The sequence below is a fragment of the Papio anubis genome, chromosome 6, assembly GCF_008728515.1.
Source record: "Papio anubis isolate 15944 chromosome 6, Panubis1.0, whole genome shotgun sequence".
NCBI classification, from domain to species: domain Eukaryota; kingdom Metazoa; phylum Chordata; class Mammalia; order Primates; family Cercopithecidae; genus Papio; species Papio anubis.
In genome coordinates, this window is record NC_044981.1 from 127,586,692 (window position 1) to 127,601,765 (window position 15,074).

Here is a 15,074-nt window from a genome sequence, read left to right on the forward strand (position 1 = left end):
GGAAATTTGATGACTTTTGAAGATGTAACTCTATGCTTACTGCTTATTAATCACATACTGATTAGATGACAATAATTTTACAGTTTATTTTATAGTTTTTCTTATAAAAAATAGGAAAAATACTATCTTAGAAACTTCACTAAAATTTGTCATAGAAATGTTGAGAAACCCATTGAACTAAGGCCAATAAAAACAATGATATAAAGCCATGTCATAATGTAAATCGTTTTTAAAAAAGAAAAGTTATATTCATTACAGGTTTTGTCTTCCCAAACTAACTCACATATGCATATTACCAGCCCCCTACAAGTCAAGCTAAAGTGCTTACCAAAAATCCTGAATTGGGGGTTCTCATAATTTAAAGCTATTATTTTAAGCAACAATTTGATAGCCCAGGTTGTATGGTGACACGATGTAATCCAAATTTAAAATACCACCACCACCACCAAATAAAACTCCAGGAAATATATATTTATAATCTGTAATAATTCCCTTCATTTAGTGTCTGTGTTTTGAAACAATAGCCTAGTTCTGTTTCCACTGTCAACAGGAGGCACTAAACAACTTCTGAACAAGAATTACAAAAATATAAAACACGACATGATAAAGCAAAAAAAAAAAAAAAAAAAGCTATAAAGCCCAGAGGTGTAAGCCTGCATCTTTTGAAAGATTCACAGGGAACTCCTTGGAAAGCCCCCAAATGCAGTCCCTTGTGAAATGTGAGAGACACCAAGAAAACCAGAGGAATCTGAAACTGCAGTCATAGATTCAAGTCGAATTAACTTTTCAGGTTTGGCTGGATCTAGAGGTCACATTTTCAGAACTGAGGACATTTTTCAGAGCAGTCATTGAGCACCTCTCTCTCTCTCTCCGCAGCAGTTTAACAACCCAGGAACAAGCAACCTATTCAGCCGCCCGCAGGGGGCAGCCAACGTCAGGTGAGAGCACGGGAATCAACAGGACTAGGGTTCTGGAGGCAAAGGTTCTAGTCTAGCCTTCACCTTGCTGTATGACTTGGACAAATCACTTCCTCTCTCTCAAGACTTCAGTTCCCCGCCTTTACATAAGGGCTTGCTTGGATCCTATTTCTAAGGTACTTTCCAGCGCTAATACATGACCCCCCCATGTCCTTCCGTGCCTCTTAAAAGCTAAGCACAGAAGCAAAGATGTGCAAAACCAAGGTCTTGGGGGCAAGGTGGAGAATGACTTCTGCGGGACCTGAATGGGCCAGGACGCAGCAGGGCGAGTCCGGGGCTGCTCACGCGCCCAGTTCCTGAGTCTCCCTGCCAGGCTGGGCACCCAGGCTCGCCTTTGAACTTTGCATGCGATTTGCTTGCTCTAAGTCGTCCTAGTAGCATGATTAATTTCTTCTAAGGAACCTGAAATAACTTTTGCTTTATCTGCTCTGACGAGATCTCAGACCCAACAGTCAGAGGACTTTCAAAGGCTGATTTCAGGGTTGATGCACTCTACTCCCCACCTGCTAGACCCGGTGTGGTTACAAGAGTACAACTATGAATATTACATTCTGTCAAGGAAACAAACCGTGCAAAGAAACGAAAAAGAAAAGAGGTGCTGGGGGTTGGGAAGAGGGAGGGGAGAGGGAGGAAGTGCCTTGTGGCCGCTACTGTGATTCGGAGGGGTTCAAACTCATTTCGCTGACCTGGTTAATATAATCCCTGCCGAGTTGACGCTCGCCCTTGCAAGAAACGGCTCCGAGCCCGCAGTCGGGTTTCTCTTCCCCCTGAGGCAGGTTCAAGGCTCCCGCCCCTCCCGGCCACCTCCCCTCTGGGCTACCTGGAGCCTCAGGGAACCTGCGCGGCCCCGCCCCGCGGGGGCGGCCGAGACCTTGGGGCGCGGAGCCTCTGCCGCGCCTCCTCCCAGCACCCCTGCCCGACTCACTCCTCCTGCTGCCAGTTTCAGCTCTCGGAAAAGAAAAAAAAAATACAGACGACCCCAGTAGCTGTACTGTTAAGTCCTAAAGGCGAAAAGTGGAGCCCTCGAGGGCAGCACCTGCCCCGCGCGACCAGGCTCCGGGGGAGGCATAGGGAGCCCGGTGCTCCCCCAAGCAGCCCTCTAGTCCTCAGAGCCCAGTCAAGCCCCAGCGCTGCTCCCCGCCCAGCCCAGCCCGCGGGTGCTGCTGCAGGGTCTCCACCCACGCTCTTTGCAACTTCTCAGCGCCGCGCGGGGACCAGCGCCCGCAGGCTCAACAACAAACCAGTAGGAGAAAATAAAATAACCTAAGGAAAGGCGAAAGGATTTGCTTTGCCTCCACGGACTTCTCCCTAGAACTCCTTCGCGAGGGTCCGTCCGGTCACCGCGCCTCGGCCGGGGCGACCTAAGGCGGCTGAAGGAGGGCGCGAGGAGGCGCGGCGACCTCAGTCGCACCCACGTGTGCGCGCCGCGCAGGGACCTCTCGACTGGGGGCAGAGCTCGCGGGGATCGCGTCCCGGTTGCGCGGCAGCGTCCTTAGGTGCTGCCGGCCTCGGTCCCCTTGAGCCGAGTGGCGACTGCAACAGCCGCCAAGCTAGCCCCGGCACCCGCCGCTCGCAGGGAGCCCCCAGCGTGTGCTGCTGGGGAAGTCCAGAGGCCGGTGGAGGCTGGGGAGCCAGCAACTGACAGTTCGGACGAGGATTTCCCTCCTCCTCCTCCTCTCCCTCTTCCCATCGGTCCGGCCAAAAATGTGAGGGGATTGCACCCGTCTTCCCAGCGAGCCTCCCTAAGTGCAGTGACATGTGCGACGCCGGCGTGTGTAGGTGCGCATGCAATGTTTGCAGTGGAAATAAAAGCCTTTCACAGAATAATGGTTCGAACCTCCAAAACCAGGTCTCAAGACAATTTGCAAAAGTAGAGCCCCCTTTATCCCCCTAAAATCTGCTTTTCAGCCGCCTGTCAGCTGACACTGGTCCTCGCCTCCATAAAGAATGAATGAAATTTAAATGAACTACCTGCAGCTACTAAACAATCCAGCATTTTCCCTGTATCTGCCATATGCTCTGCACTTCCAAGTCCAAACATATCTCAATGCATCCAGCAATTACGCTGCGGATCCGTCGCCGACACCCGTGGCATCAAGCCAGGCACCTGGTAGGGTCCCCGGGGCTGGAGGGCACCGCTCTGTCCCTGGCTGGAACGTGCTGCTTTCTTTTTCCCCCTAAATAAAAATGTATCCCCATGCAACTTGCAAAATGAGCCGCAGGGCGTGCTTCCCAACGTCCGGATACATTTCCCGCAAAGACTCTTCCATTCATCAGTCTCTGGAGCTGCTTCTACTGCCAAGACAGGGGCTCCAGGTCCTCGCAGGGTCTGACAGCCCCTCAGATGATCCCGGAACGAATTCCCACCTGCTCCCAGGAGCCTGGCGCCCCGCGCGCCCCCGCGTGCCCCCGCCCTCGACCGCCCGCCGGGCTCCCCGTTACCTGTGCCGGGGTCTTCGGGCCATGGCGCGGCGGGCGCGGGGCTCCGCCAAGAGCCGCGGGGACCGCACCGGGCTGCCGCCTCCCGCTGCCCGCCGCCTGCCTGCGTCCCTCCCCGGCTGCGCAGCGGCGCTCCGCACCGCCGGGGCGAAGTTTCTCAGGAGAAAGAGGAGGAGGAGGTCACGGAGGAGGAGGAGAAGGAGGAGGAGGAAACAGGTTGATATTAAAGTGTAAACTCTGTAAACAGAGATGCCATCAAACAAAGAGCTTTGGACACTCCCCCTCCCGCCAAATCTGGCGCCCCTGCAGTGCGCACGCGCCCTGCCCGCCGCCTCCGCGGTCGCCCTGGCTGCCGCCCGCGGGGCTGCCGGGCCGGCAGGGCGGCAGCTACCATTCGGCGCTCGCGCTGCCGTGGTGCGCCTAGCGCGCGGTGAGGCCCGGGAGGCGCGCGGGCGGGGAGCCTGGGGCCGGGGAGGGGCGGCCGGGGGCCGCGGCGGCGCCTTTTCCTGCGCAAACCCCGCTCCCGGCCGCGGCGGGGCCGACCCGCGCCAAGTCCCGCCGCCTCCCCTCCTCCCCGGCCGCCGCACCGCGGTCGCCCGGCTCCGCGTGCCTCAAGGCAGCGGGACCCGAGCTCCTCCAGCTCCCACTCACGGTCGCGGGGGCGGCAAGCGGTGGGGGGAAATTCCTGCACAGAAGATTGGATTTTCGTCAAGGTTTACAACTGTGCCCTCTGGAGACGGGGAAATTAGGAGTTGGAGGAGTAGGGGATGGGAGCATATGTGTTCGTAGGATGTTTGGCTAGAGTTTTTTTTCCTTCTTCTTAAATAAATAACATCTATAATTTAACTTGTTAGTGACAAAGAACGCTTCAATACAAGTGGGCGGCAGCTATCACCGCTCTCTAATGGAGCGCCCCGGCGGAGCTTTCACTCCCCTCCCGGATCCTATAGCCGCCACCGTCGTATTGTCACATGTCCTTCACTCTCTCCCCAGCCCACACCCGGGCCCCACCCACCCCGCCCCGCCCCGCCCGGCCCAGGCGATGCCCACAGCACACCTCACCTCCCCTCCCTGCACAGCGCACACGCCCTGGATTGCACACCTGCAAAAAAAAAAAAAAATACTCGGGGGTCCAGAGAGCCCGCCCCTAGCAGAACTCAGGAAACCCTACGTTTGCATGCGTGGTTTTAGAAGTAAAACAGTTTGTGATTTTGGGGGTCGGTATCCCTGCTTAGTGTCATTTGAGCGCTCTATTTTACGAGATAAAATCAGCAAAGGCTTTCGTGTTGTTTAATGAGGGTCTCCAGAAGTAAAGGAAGAAGATAAGTGCTGAATTTATAAGGATTGATGATTGGGGGGATTTTAGGGGAGTTTTAGTTTTACTTCCGTTTATAGATTAGAACCATTGGGGATTTTTTTTTTTTCATTCTCTGTACACACTAATGTATTTTTCCTTTAATCTTTTAGGAGTTTGAGACTTCTGCTGACTGGGTTTGTGGGTGTCCCATGTGCCCCAGCAGTTCAAACTTAGCTCAGAAAGCATTTTTTCTTACTAAAAAAGCATGTTCTTACTAAAATGAGTCATGATTTTATTAAACGGTGAAGCATGCGAGGTTTCAAGACTATCTGGTGTTTTAGACTTTCTTTAAAATTATTATATAGTTTAAATCTTTATCAAGTGTTAGTTGCTAGTAAGGTTTTAACATTCCTTTCCTCCTGAGAAGAAAATAACACTGAAACAAAATTACTGTGAGGTATTTCGGATCACAATTACAAAGGACAAGTCAAATTAATACTTTTAAAGCCAATATTTATTTCTAGATTCTATAATAATTTTCTTTCTTCACATCAAAAATAAAATCTTTTAAAAATATCTAGAGTAAACATCTAGAAACCACCCCTAAAGGAATGCATTCTGGCTTTGGGATTGCTTTATGAATCTAACTGGCAAGGTTCCCAATTGCTGAGTCTCTTGGACACAATGTGAGTATCTGAACCCTTTGCGAAATGAGTTCATAGCCTCTTTTCCAAGATTTTAGGAGGTGGAACTACTCCTAAATTCTTGAACCCCTTTGAAGTAGAAAGATACTAAGTTCAGTTTTCCTTTTTTTTTCTTTGTAAATCATTTTCCTGTGTATCGTTTTGAGAATTTATAATTTTTCGTTTCCCAGATATTTTGGGATATAGTTTTACATTTTTCCCTCAGTTGTATGACAATAATATGTTTGGGAATATGCATAGTCCAATAAAGAATACACATGCAGTAATTTTATTAGGCTAACGTTGGATATATTGCTATCTCATAAGCTTATGGAAAAACAGAATCAAATGGAGTTATCAAAATTCTTGTATGGATGAAACTACATTTTTAAACTCATTACAGAATGTTTGTATTTATACATTTTCTCTCTCCACTTATAATTATTACAAAAGTATTTTTAGATGACAACTTTACACATTTCGTAACTTTTTTTTTTTTTTAAGATCTGCTAACTACATCAGTTATTTTAGCTGTGGCAGGGCTGCACTGGAGCTAAATTTGGGTACAGCCTTTCATTTGCAGTGCACTAGAAAGGGGTCAGGAAACTCTTCTGTAAGAGACCAGATAGTAAATGCTTTGTAGGCTATGTTGCATATTCTTCTGTGTCTTTTCTTGTCTGTCTTTCTTTTTGTCTTTTTTTACAACCCTTTAAAAATGTAAAAACTGTTTTTAGCTCAAAGACTGTATTGAGTCTGCAGGCCAACACTAGAGTAGTTGGCCAACACTAGAACAGTGATCCTCAATGTTTAGAGCCCCAGTGTCCAATCTTTTGGCTTCCCTGGGCCACATTGGAAGAAGAAGAATTGTCTTGGACCACACATAAAATACACTAACACTAATGATAGCTGATGAGCTTAAAGAAATATCGCAAAAAAATCTCATAATGTTTTAAGAAAGTTTACAAATTTGTGTCGGGCCGCATTCAAAGCCATCCTTGGCCATATGCGGCCTGTGGGTCACAGGTTGGACAAACTTGCTTTTGAGTGTATCAGAATTGCTGGGTGTATCCATGAAAGATGCACAGTCCCAGGCTGTCCCCTAGAGACCATGATTCAGCAGGTTTGAGATGAGGCCCAACAATCTCCATCTTTAACAATGGTTTCCATGGAAGGCCTCCAGAGCACTGGTTGATAATCTGAGTTTCAGAGTGAAGACAGACTGGTTTGATACACTTTTACCTTTTTAAAAAATAAAATATATACATATATTTTTGAGACAGGGTCTCCCTCTATTGCTCAGGCCGGACTCCAGTGGCACCATCACAGTTCATTGTAGCCTTGACCTCTCAGGCTTAAGTGATTTTCCCCTCTCGGCCTCCCAAGTAGCTAGAACTACAGGCATGCAGCTCTATGCCCAGTTAATTTTTAAAAATTTTGTTGAGATGAGGTCTCACCATATTGCCCAAGCTAGTCTCAAACTCCTAGGCTCAAGTGCTTGATCCTCCTGCCTCAGCCTCCCAAAGTGCTGGGATTACAGGTGTGAGTCACCGCACCCAGCCCACTTTTACCTTTGCCATTTGTCTCTCACCACCTTCGTCTCCCTCATTCACTTTCACCTCTCCTGGGATAAAGATTCAGGCTCGCCATAACCCAAAATAATTTAAGCACTGGGGAAGGGCTGAAGGACAAAATATGTATAAAAGATACAAATTCCAGTTTCTTTGCTTCTGATTGCTGGGAAATCCTGGGCACATGGTGGATCTTTAATCCTCGTGATCCGCATCCCAAAGATGAATGAGGCTCATCAATGGTGAAAACAGACCAGATTAGGGGACTCCATGTCTCTACCACCCACCTTTCCTCACCCACTCAACCCAGTTTGGCTCAGGGCATTAAGAGGGAAATAGTTACAGTAAATGGTTAAAATGCAGACAGTTCTTAATTATTTCAGTTAATGAAGAACAGCTATGGCATGTATAATTGAAAGCCATAGGTTTGAGATAAATCTCATGTTGGCTCCCCCAGCAAATCTTTTAGTAATGACAATGGGCTAAGTGCTACTTCAGTGTAGTATGTTACATAGAACCTCCCTAACAGTATAGCGTGTTTCATAGAACCTCCCTAACAGTATAGCATGTTTCGTAGAACCTCCATAACAGATAGTGACCAAATAGATTTTTAGTTTTAAATGATTCCTGGATTTGGCACTTCTTGTTTGTTTCCTTTTTCCAGATTCTCATATTCCTATGACGACCAACCTACATGTTTTTATTGTCGTTTGAGCTGTCTTGTATAAAAGGTATGAGTCTTTCCATAAAGAGGGAAGGACATTCCAGAGAAAGGCAAAAGTGGGAGCAAAAGCACACAATCAGAATCCACAAGGCATGTTCCCAGCATGGGAAAGAAGGAGCTAGCCAGATTGCCTGAAGCAAGGAGAGCTTTGAAGGCCAGATTTGTGTATGTGCGTTGAATAGCAAAACTATACTATCAGAGCTGTGTGTGTGGAAGATTAATCTAATAGTATTGTCAGATAGATTGGAGTGAGAAGAGACAAGGGGAAGAGGCTTGTTAATTGTCTGGAGTAGGACAGTAACCCTAAATGGAATGAAAAGGAGGAGGCAGATCAGAAGAACATAGGCAGAGCCTTCAAGACTTAGCAGCTGATTGGGTCGCTAAGGATATTAGAGGCACCATTAATAGAAATAGGGAAGTCAAGAGGGGAAGAGAAGTATGCACTGGGAGATTCAAAGAGGAAAGTGTGTTTAGATTTCGGTATGTTAAGTTTGTGGTTTCTTATGGAAGACATCCGGGTAGAATTGTTCAGCAGGCAGTAGAGAGTGTGGATCACAGCCTGCTGGAGAAGTCAAGCTGGGTCAGGAATACGCTGGAGTTAAATTTTGTGAGCTAGTTTTTAGACACAGCCATTATTAAAAAGTAAATTATATAAACTTACAGTTAAATATATTTTATTTTGAAGACAATAAACATTCAAAACTCATCACTTCCCATTTTATGACATTTTCCTATTATCTGCGTACTTGAGGTTATTTATGTCTATCATGTGTACAGTGGACATACAATGTAATATGTGCTGTTGTGCATCTCTTTACAATTTCACATCTAGTGATATAATGTTAGTAGCTTGAAATTGGCTCTGATTGGAGTATTTACACCACAGGAAATGGCAAGTGTTACAAATAAGGGCTTTTTCTTATTGGAAAACTGATTGTTAAACATTTACCAGTAACACATCAAATAAATGCTTTATTTAAGAGTTTATTTACATGAAGGCAACAACTGTGCTATTTCTTAGAGTTGCTAATGTAGAGATCTGACCAAGGGAAAGTCTTTGGATAATATTTAAGAGGTTAAAAGACAGGGCTAAGACTGAGAGGTAGAGGCTGGGTGGAGAGATTTGTTGGGGAATAAAGAAAGATATATATATATAAATGTTTATATATACACACAAATGTTGTATATATAAAAATGTTTTTATATATATATACACAAATGTTTTTTATATATATATACAAATGGATATATATAAATCCCAGCCTCCCAAGTAGCTGGGATTACAGGTGGCCACCACCACGCCCAGCTAATTTTTTGTATTTTTAGTAGAGATGGGGTTTCACAATGTTGGTCAGGCTGGTCTCGAACTCCTGACCTCAGGTGGTCCACCTGCCTCAGTCTCCCATAGTGTTGGGATTACAGGCGTGAGCCACTGCACCCGGCCTCAAATATTTTTATATGTGACTTACGATAAGCACGTTTTACATCCTGTCTCAACACACACACACACACACACACACACACACACACACACACAGAGCTAAGAAAAGTTCTGGCCATGTGTGGTGGTTCACACCTGTAATCCTAGCACTTTTATGGTATGCCAAGGTGGGAGGCTTGCTTGAGACCAGGTGTTTGAGACCAGCCTGGGCAACATAGTGAGACCTTATCCGTATTAAATAATAATTTTGAAAAGTTTCACAAAACAATACTTACTCCTTACTACCAACCATGCAATCTGAGACCTATTCTATTCTATTCTATTCTATTCTATTCTATTCTATTCTATTCTATTCTATTCTATTCTATTCATTCTGATCAGGATCTCAAAGTTGTTTTGGTGCTCTGTTTATAGGTAGTGAATCACGGTTTGAAAAACATTGCTGTAGAGGATGAAGGTCTTACCTGTTTCTACTTTAGAATATCTATTTTATGGAATTGTTAACTTTTCTCCAAATGGCAATCATACATATCTTTTTAAAGCTTTGGGGGAAATTCTTCAAGACCAGTTTACAGATGTAATTCCTTCCTTCCTTCCCTCCCTTCCTTCCTTCCTTCCTTCCTTCCTTCCTTCCTTCCTTCCTTCCTTCCTTCCTTCCTTCCTTCCTTTTTTTGAGACGGAGTCTAGCTCTGTCACGCCGACTGGAGTGCAGTGGTGCAATCTTGGCTCACTGCAACCTCCGACTCCCTGATTCAAGTGATTCTCCTGTCACAGCCTCCCGAGTAGCTGGGATTACAGGCACCATGCCTGGCTAATTTTTGTATTTTCAGTAGAGACGGGGTGTCACTAAATTGGCAAGGCTGGTCTTGAACTTCTGACCTTATGATCCGCCCACCTGGGCCTCCCAAACTAATCCCTGGGCTGGGATTACAGGCATAAGCCACTGCATCCGGCCTACAGATATAATTTCTCTCCTATCTCTTCTCACAACTGTTCTTAGTCAATTCCCCTCCTTCTCTATACTTTCCCCACATATGTTATAAATGTAAAATAGCAGCTTTCAAAGTTAGTCAACAAAATAGTAAGCTTTTATTAGTAGAGATGCTAATAGAAACAACAACAACAAAGATTAATAACATTTAGGGACTTATTGGAATAACAAATAACAAAGTGTTTAAGGCAGGTTCATCAAATGTATGAGCAGAATAGTTTCTCTGAGCCTCATATTTCAAACCTTCAATCCATGGAGGTTGCGGTAGAGATCTTTAAAAATGTTTCCAGTCTTTAATATTCTGTTTCTTTCTTAAATACGCAGGTCTCTCAATTTACCTTTGTATCCCTGACAATGTTTCCATAGTTCCTTATAGTTGATAAACACATGTGTTTACTTAGTGTTGAGCACTGTGCAAGGCTTGGACCCGCAGAAAGAAAGAACTGGAACTTTTACTAGATGATTCCTGCACATTCAGGGCCTGTTTTCTCTTTCTATTGTCACCACCTTCTCCTAGGCTATTATTACTTCACCTTGAACTACCATAACAGCCCCCTAATTAATTTTCCACCCTGTGGCCACTTTTTCCCCCATCCATTCTACATCCCACTGCTCAATAATCTCATTATAATCACTTTTAGCAGGTTAGTCATCTGTTTAAAAACCCTTAACTGGCTCCCTAATGTTGACAAGATAAGATCTGAACTCCTTAACTTGGCATTCCCTATATTGAGCTTGCTCTGGCCTCTGTGCCCAGACAACCTTACCCCCAGGGGTGATAGTATTTAATACCTGAGTGGCTCATGTATTGGCCAATCAGACTGGGCCTGGCTATAGACAACCTGCAGGGCTTGCCTGGGGCACACTAACTGAATGCCATTTTGCCTTACAACACAACTTACCTTCCAGCCTTATCTCTTACCATACTCTGTTCACTCTGTTTCCTCCCCAAGAAACCATTGGCAATCTCAGGCCTTTGGTTACAAGCATGCCTCCTGCCTGCAATGCCTTCCTTTCTCCTCTCTGCTTATGTAAGTGCTACCCATTCTTCAGTCCCTGCTGAAGTCCAAATCTTCCTTCTGAAGCCTTCTTGGACCTTCCTAATCCACGGTCATCTCTCCCACCTGTGAGTTGTGTTAATGCCTACCTTCCCTGACTCTTATTGAGTATATGGCCTATGTTACCTTTCTTTGCTATCATTCATCTATCTATCTATCTATCTATCTATCTATCTATCTATCTATCTATCTATCTATTATCTACCTATCTATCTAAGCATCATCTATCTATCTATTTATAAGTGTGTCTTATTTCATCTGGAGCCTTCATTATAGGTCAGAGAGGAGAAAAGGAGAAACAGTATCTTTTACCCTTTCTACCTACTCAGTTCCTAGAACAGGGTCGTGAACACAAGTATGTACATAAACCTTTGTTGTGCTGATGACAGCTGATGAGAAGTATTTGGAGCTGTTTTATTTTTTTTTTTATTTAAGATACTGAATAGCACGTTATATTTGGCTTTAGAGATTACAACAGGCTGTGCCATATATATCTTATTTAATCCTCACAACAGTTCATACCTTTCTGCCTATGTTTCCCTCGCAGTTATTATTTTCCTCATTTCCAGGTCAGGTAACTGAAATTGAGACAGATGAAGTAATTTACACAAGGTCACACCGATAACGTTTACCAGAACTGGGACTGTTTAAACGAAGGTTTTTTTGTCCCAAATCCAAAGTTCTTTCCACTACTATCTGGCAGCCTTCAACTTTTAACTCCTATGCCTTTATGTTCTTGTAATTCTTCCTGTATTGTGAGTCCTTCAAATGGATTCAATTCTGTGCTCAGATAAAGGTTGATAACCTTACAAACGACAGCAACATCATAATTTTAAGCTTACTTGTAGTACTTTATTTCTAAGATTTGCATAGATTGCTGTCTGTTTGGCAATATGACTTTGGAACTGTTTTTCTTTTAAAGCATGAGGTTTCACATATTATTTTTCTGAATCTTATTTCTTTCTCTCCTACTTTATCATTGTATAGTTATCTGTTTGTTGACTTTACTATGTCTTTATATAATATTGAATTTACCTCAAGCAGTCATCCATTTTAAAATTAGTCATAAAGTCAATGAGTGAATGAGTGCTTAATTCCAGCAACCGTAAGTTTTTTAGGCTTTGTGAAAACCATTTGGTAAGAACTGGCATGTTTTTTAATCACCACTATGTCTTTCTTTTTTTTTTTTTTTTTTGGTCGTGGTGTTGTTTTTTTTTTTTACCAAAGTCTAAGAAAATGAAGTTTTTAACTCAAACAGAAGAAGAAGAGAGGAATGAATTTAAGGGAGTTATTTTTCTTGGGCCCTTCACATAGTGGACTACATAATTTTAAATGTGAACCTTGTTAGGATGAAGTGTACAATAACTCTACCCTTTCTTTTACATTTGTTGCTAGAAAGACAAAGTTTGTGGATGTAAAAAATCAATATTACCAAGTTTTGACATCTATAGAAATTGCTTATTCCAGTTTACTCTTCAGTTAAAGTAATGGTTCTGAGAAAAATAAAAATAATCAGCTTATGAAACATATCAGTTCCTAGAGTTATCTTAATTTGGTTTAAATCTTTGTGTTAAGCAAAACATTCAGCCTCTAAGGAAACTATATCAAATTGTTTATAATCCTTTGTTTTAAAATTTTGCCAAAGTTCCAAAGTGCTAGTTCTGCTGGTAGCTTGGGGAGGCTCATTTGATCCTTTAGTTCAGAGTTTGACAGAGAGCACTTTGGCCCCAAAAGGTGGAATTTGTTTGAAAAATGTCAGGTACACCAAAATTCTGATATAAAAGTTCTTATTTCTTTATCTATAATTGATAATTGTCCCAAATCCAAAGTTCTTTCCACTACTCTCTGGCAGCCTTCAACTTTTAACTCCTATACCTTTATGTTCTTGTAATTCTTCCTGTATTGTGAGTCCTTCAAATGCATTCAATTCTGTCCTCAGATAAGGGCTGATAACCTTACAAACGACAGCAACAGCATAATTTTAAACTTACTTGTAGTGCTTTATTTCTAAGATTTGCATAGATCGCTGTCTGTTTGGTAATATGACTTTGGAACTGTTTTTCTTGTAAAGCATGATGTGTACATATTTATAGGGAACAATATATGTGTTTATAAGTGTACATATTTATAGGGAACAATATGATATTTTGATATATGTATAAAATTTCTAATTATGTTAATCTAGGTGACATGGAGTTTTGATAACTTTTTATTTTATTTTATTTTTGAGATGAGATGTTGCTATGTTGCCCAAGCCGGTTTTGAATTCCTGGGCTCAAGTGATCCTCCTGCCTCAGCCTCCCAAGAAGCTGGGGCTTAGAGGGTGTGCATAGCACCTTAGCTGGCTTTTAGATTGCATATAGTTTTTTTTCTCTGAAAACCCTTTTGCTGCTTTTTTTCATTCTTTTAAATAACTGGTAGTTAAGGATATCCTCATGGAACATTTAAAGAACAATATCTATGCAAAATACTTTTTAAAAGAAGATACCTTTTACCCTGTTACATATTTTTCTCAATGATTTGACATACACGTAAGTATATAAAGTAGGTGTTACTACTATTTAAAACTCTGGAAAAACCTCACTCTATTGCACTTAAAGGTACCTTTCAGTGTGTAAATATCAGAATTTTCATAATGATAATGTTGATGAAAATCCCCAAAACATTTTGTCATAAGTAGGTCTCTTTGAAAATGTAACACACGAACAGATTTTATTAATACAAAACCTGATGCAGTTCCTCCATAGTAGTGTACAGTCTTGTGCCATGTTATGGCTTCATTGGTTCCTTTTGAAGACTGTCAACAGATTTTGCATGTAATGACTCATTCAAAAGAACATGCCAAGCAAAGTTTTGAAATTAGAACAGGCTTGGTTGTTGACGTTCTCTCTCAGTGAATGGCATTACCACCCTTTCAGTTGTAGTCAAGCCAGGAACCTGGAGTCACCCTAAACTCTCCCCACACTGACATTCAGTCAAGTTCAAAGCCCTGCTAAGTTCATGGCGTTATTTCCCTCCTTTTTAATCTTTCTTACCATCACTTTAATTTAGAGAATGATCAACTCCCTTGTGCTGGGCTAGCCCCTCTCAAAGCCATTTTCCTCTCACCTGTCAGGCAGAAAAATTCCTAAACATAGTTCTGGCTATAATACTCATTTGCTTAAAATGCTGCTGGTAGCAGTGACTCTTGAACAGAATATCAGGGTGATCTGGAAACTGTCTTCAAACGACACATGCCTCCCCTATTTCTTCCACCAATGTCCCCTTTACCCTAAAAACACCCTACTCTAAAGATTAAAGCATTTCATCTAAGATTTTTGTAGCCTCATATTGCACTTATGCTCTAGTAACAGTGCACTTCTCATAGGTCCTTGTATATGCCATAAGGACATGTGCCGAGATATCTCACTCATTCTGAGCCTCTGCTTGCTACTGTCCTCCCAGCCTTCTTTGGTGACTAATTCCTGCTCGCCATTATAAATTCGTTTAGAAACCTGCTGCTCAAAAAGGTCTTTCATGGCACACTGCGAATGCCTCCATGCCTCCAGTAGAGTACTTACACAATATCCACTGTTTTATGTCTCTCTCTTGCCCTCTGGAAGAGGGAGTCATATTTTAGTGGCATAAGAATTACCATTTAACACTCAGACTGAGTAACCATCTCCAGAAGCTGAATTCAATAGGCCTAGCTAAGACTTAAGAGTATGCATTTTTAACAGGCAGAATCAGGTGATGCAGGTGTGATGGTTTCTGGACCATGTCTTGAGAAATACTGCACTTGGATATAAGCACCTTAGAGGCTGGAATTTTGGGCTCTATTAACCTTCACGTAACAAATCACTTGCACTTTGTAGATGTCCCATAAATGTTTGAGGCAATGAATTAAACTGAGCATA

At 43.3% G+C, this 15,074-nt stretch overlaps 1 protein-coding gene across 3 annotated transcripts in view; it reads right to left on the reverse strand.

Annotated features, from left to right (window-relative positions):
- Positions 1-3,721, reverse strand: part of MYB (MYB proto-oncogene, transcription factor) — a 37,906-nt gene extending 34,185 nt beyond the window's left edge. The window contains exon 1 of one of the 3 annotated variants that reach the window (XM_003898144.5): positions 3,420-3,721. In XM_003898144.5, coding sequence (XP_003898193.1) covers positions 3,420-3,442 — 23 coding nt within the window. In that variant the 5' untranslated portion in view covers positions 3,443-3,721. Of the gene's footprint in view, positions 1-1,663; positions 3,362-3,419 lie in introns of those variants that run through there. The other 2 variants (XM_003898143.5, XM_009206052.4) reach the window with 2 other exon arrangements.
- Between the last annotated feature and the right edge of the window lie 11,353 nt (positions 3,722-15,074).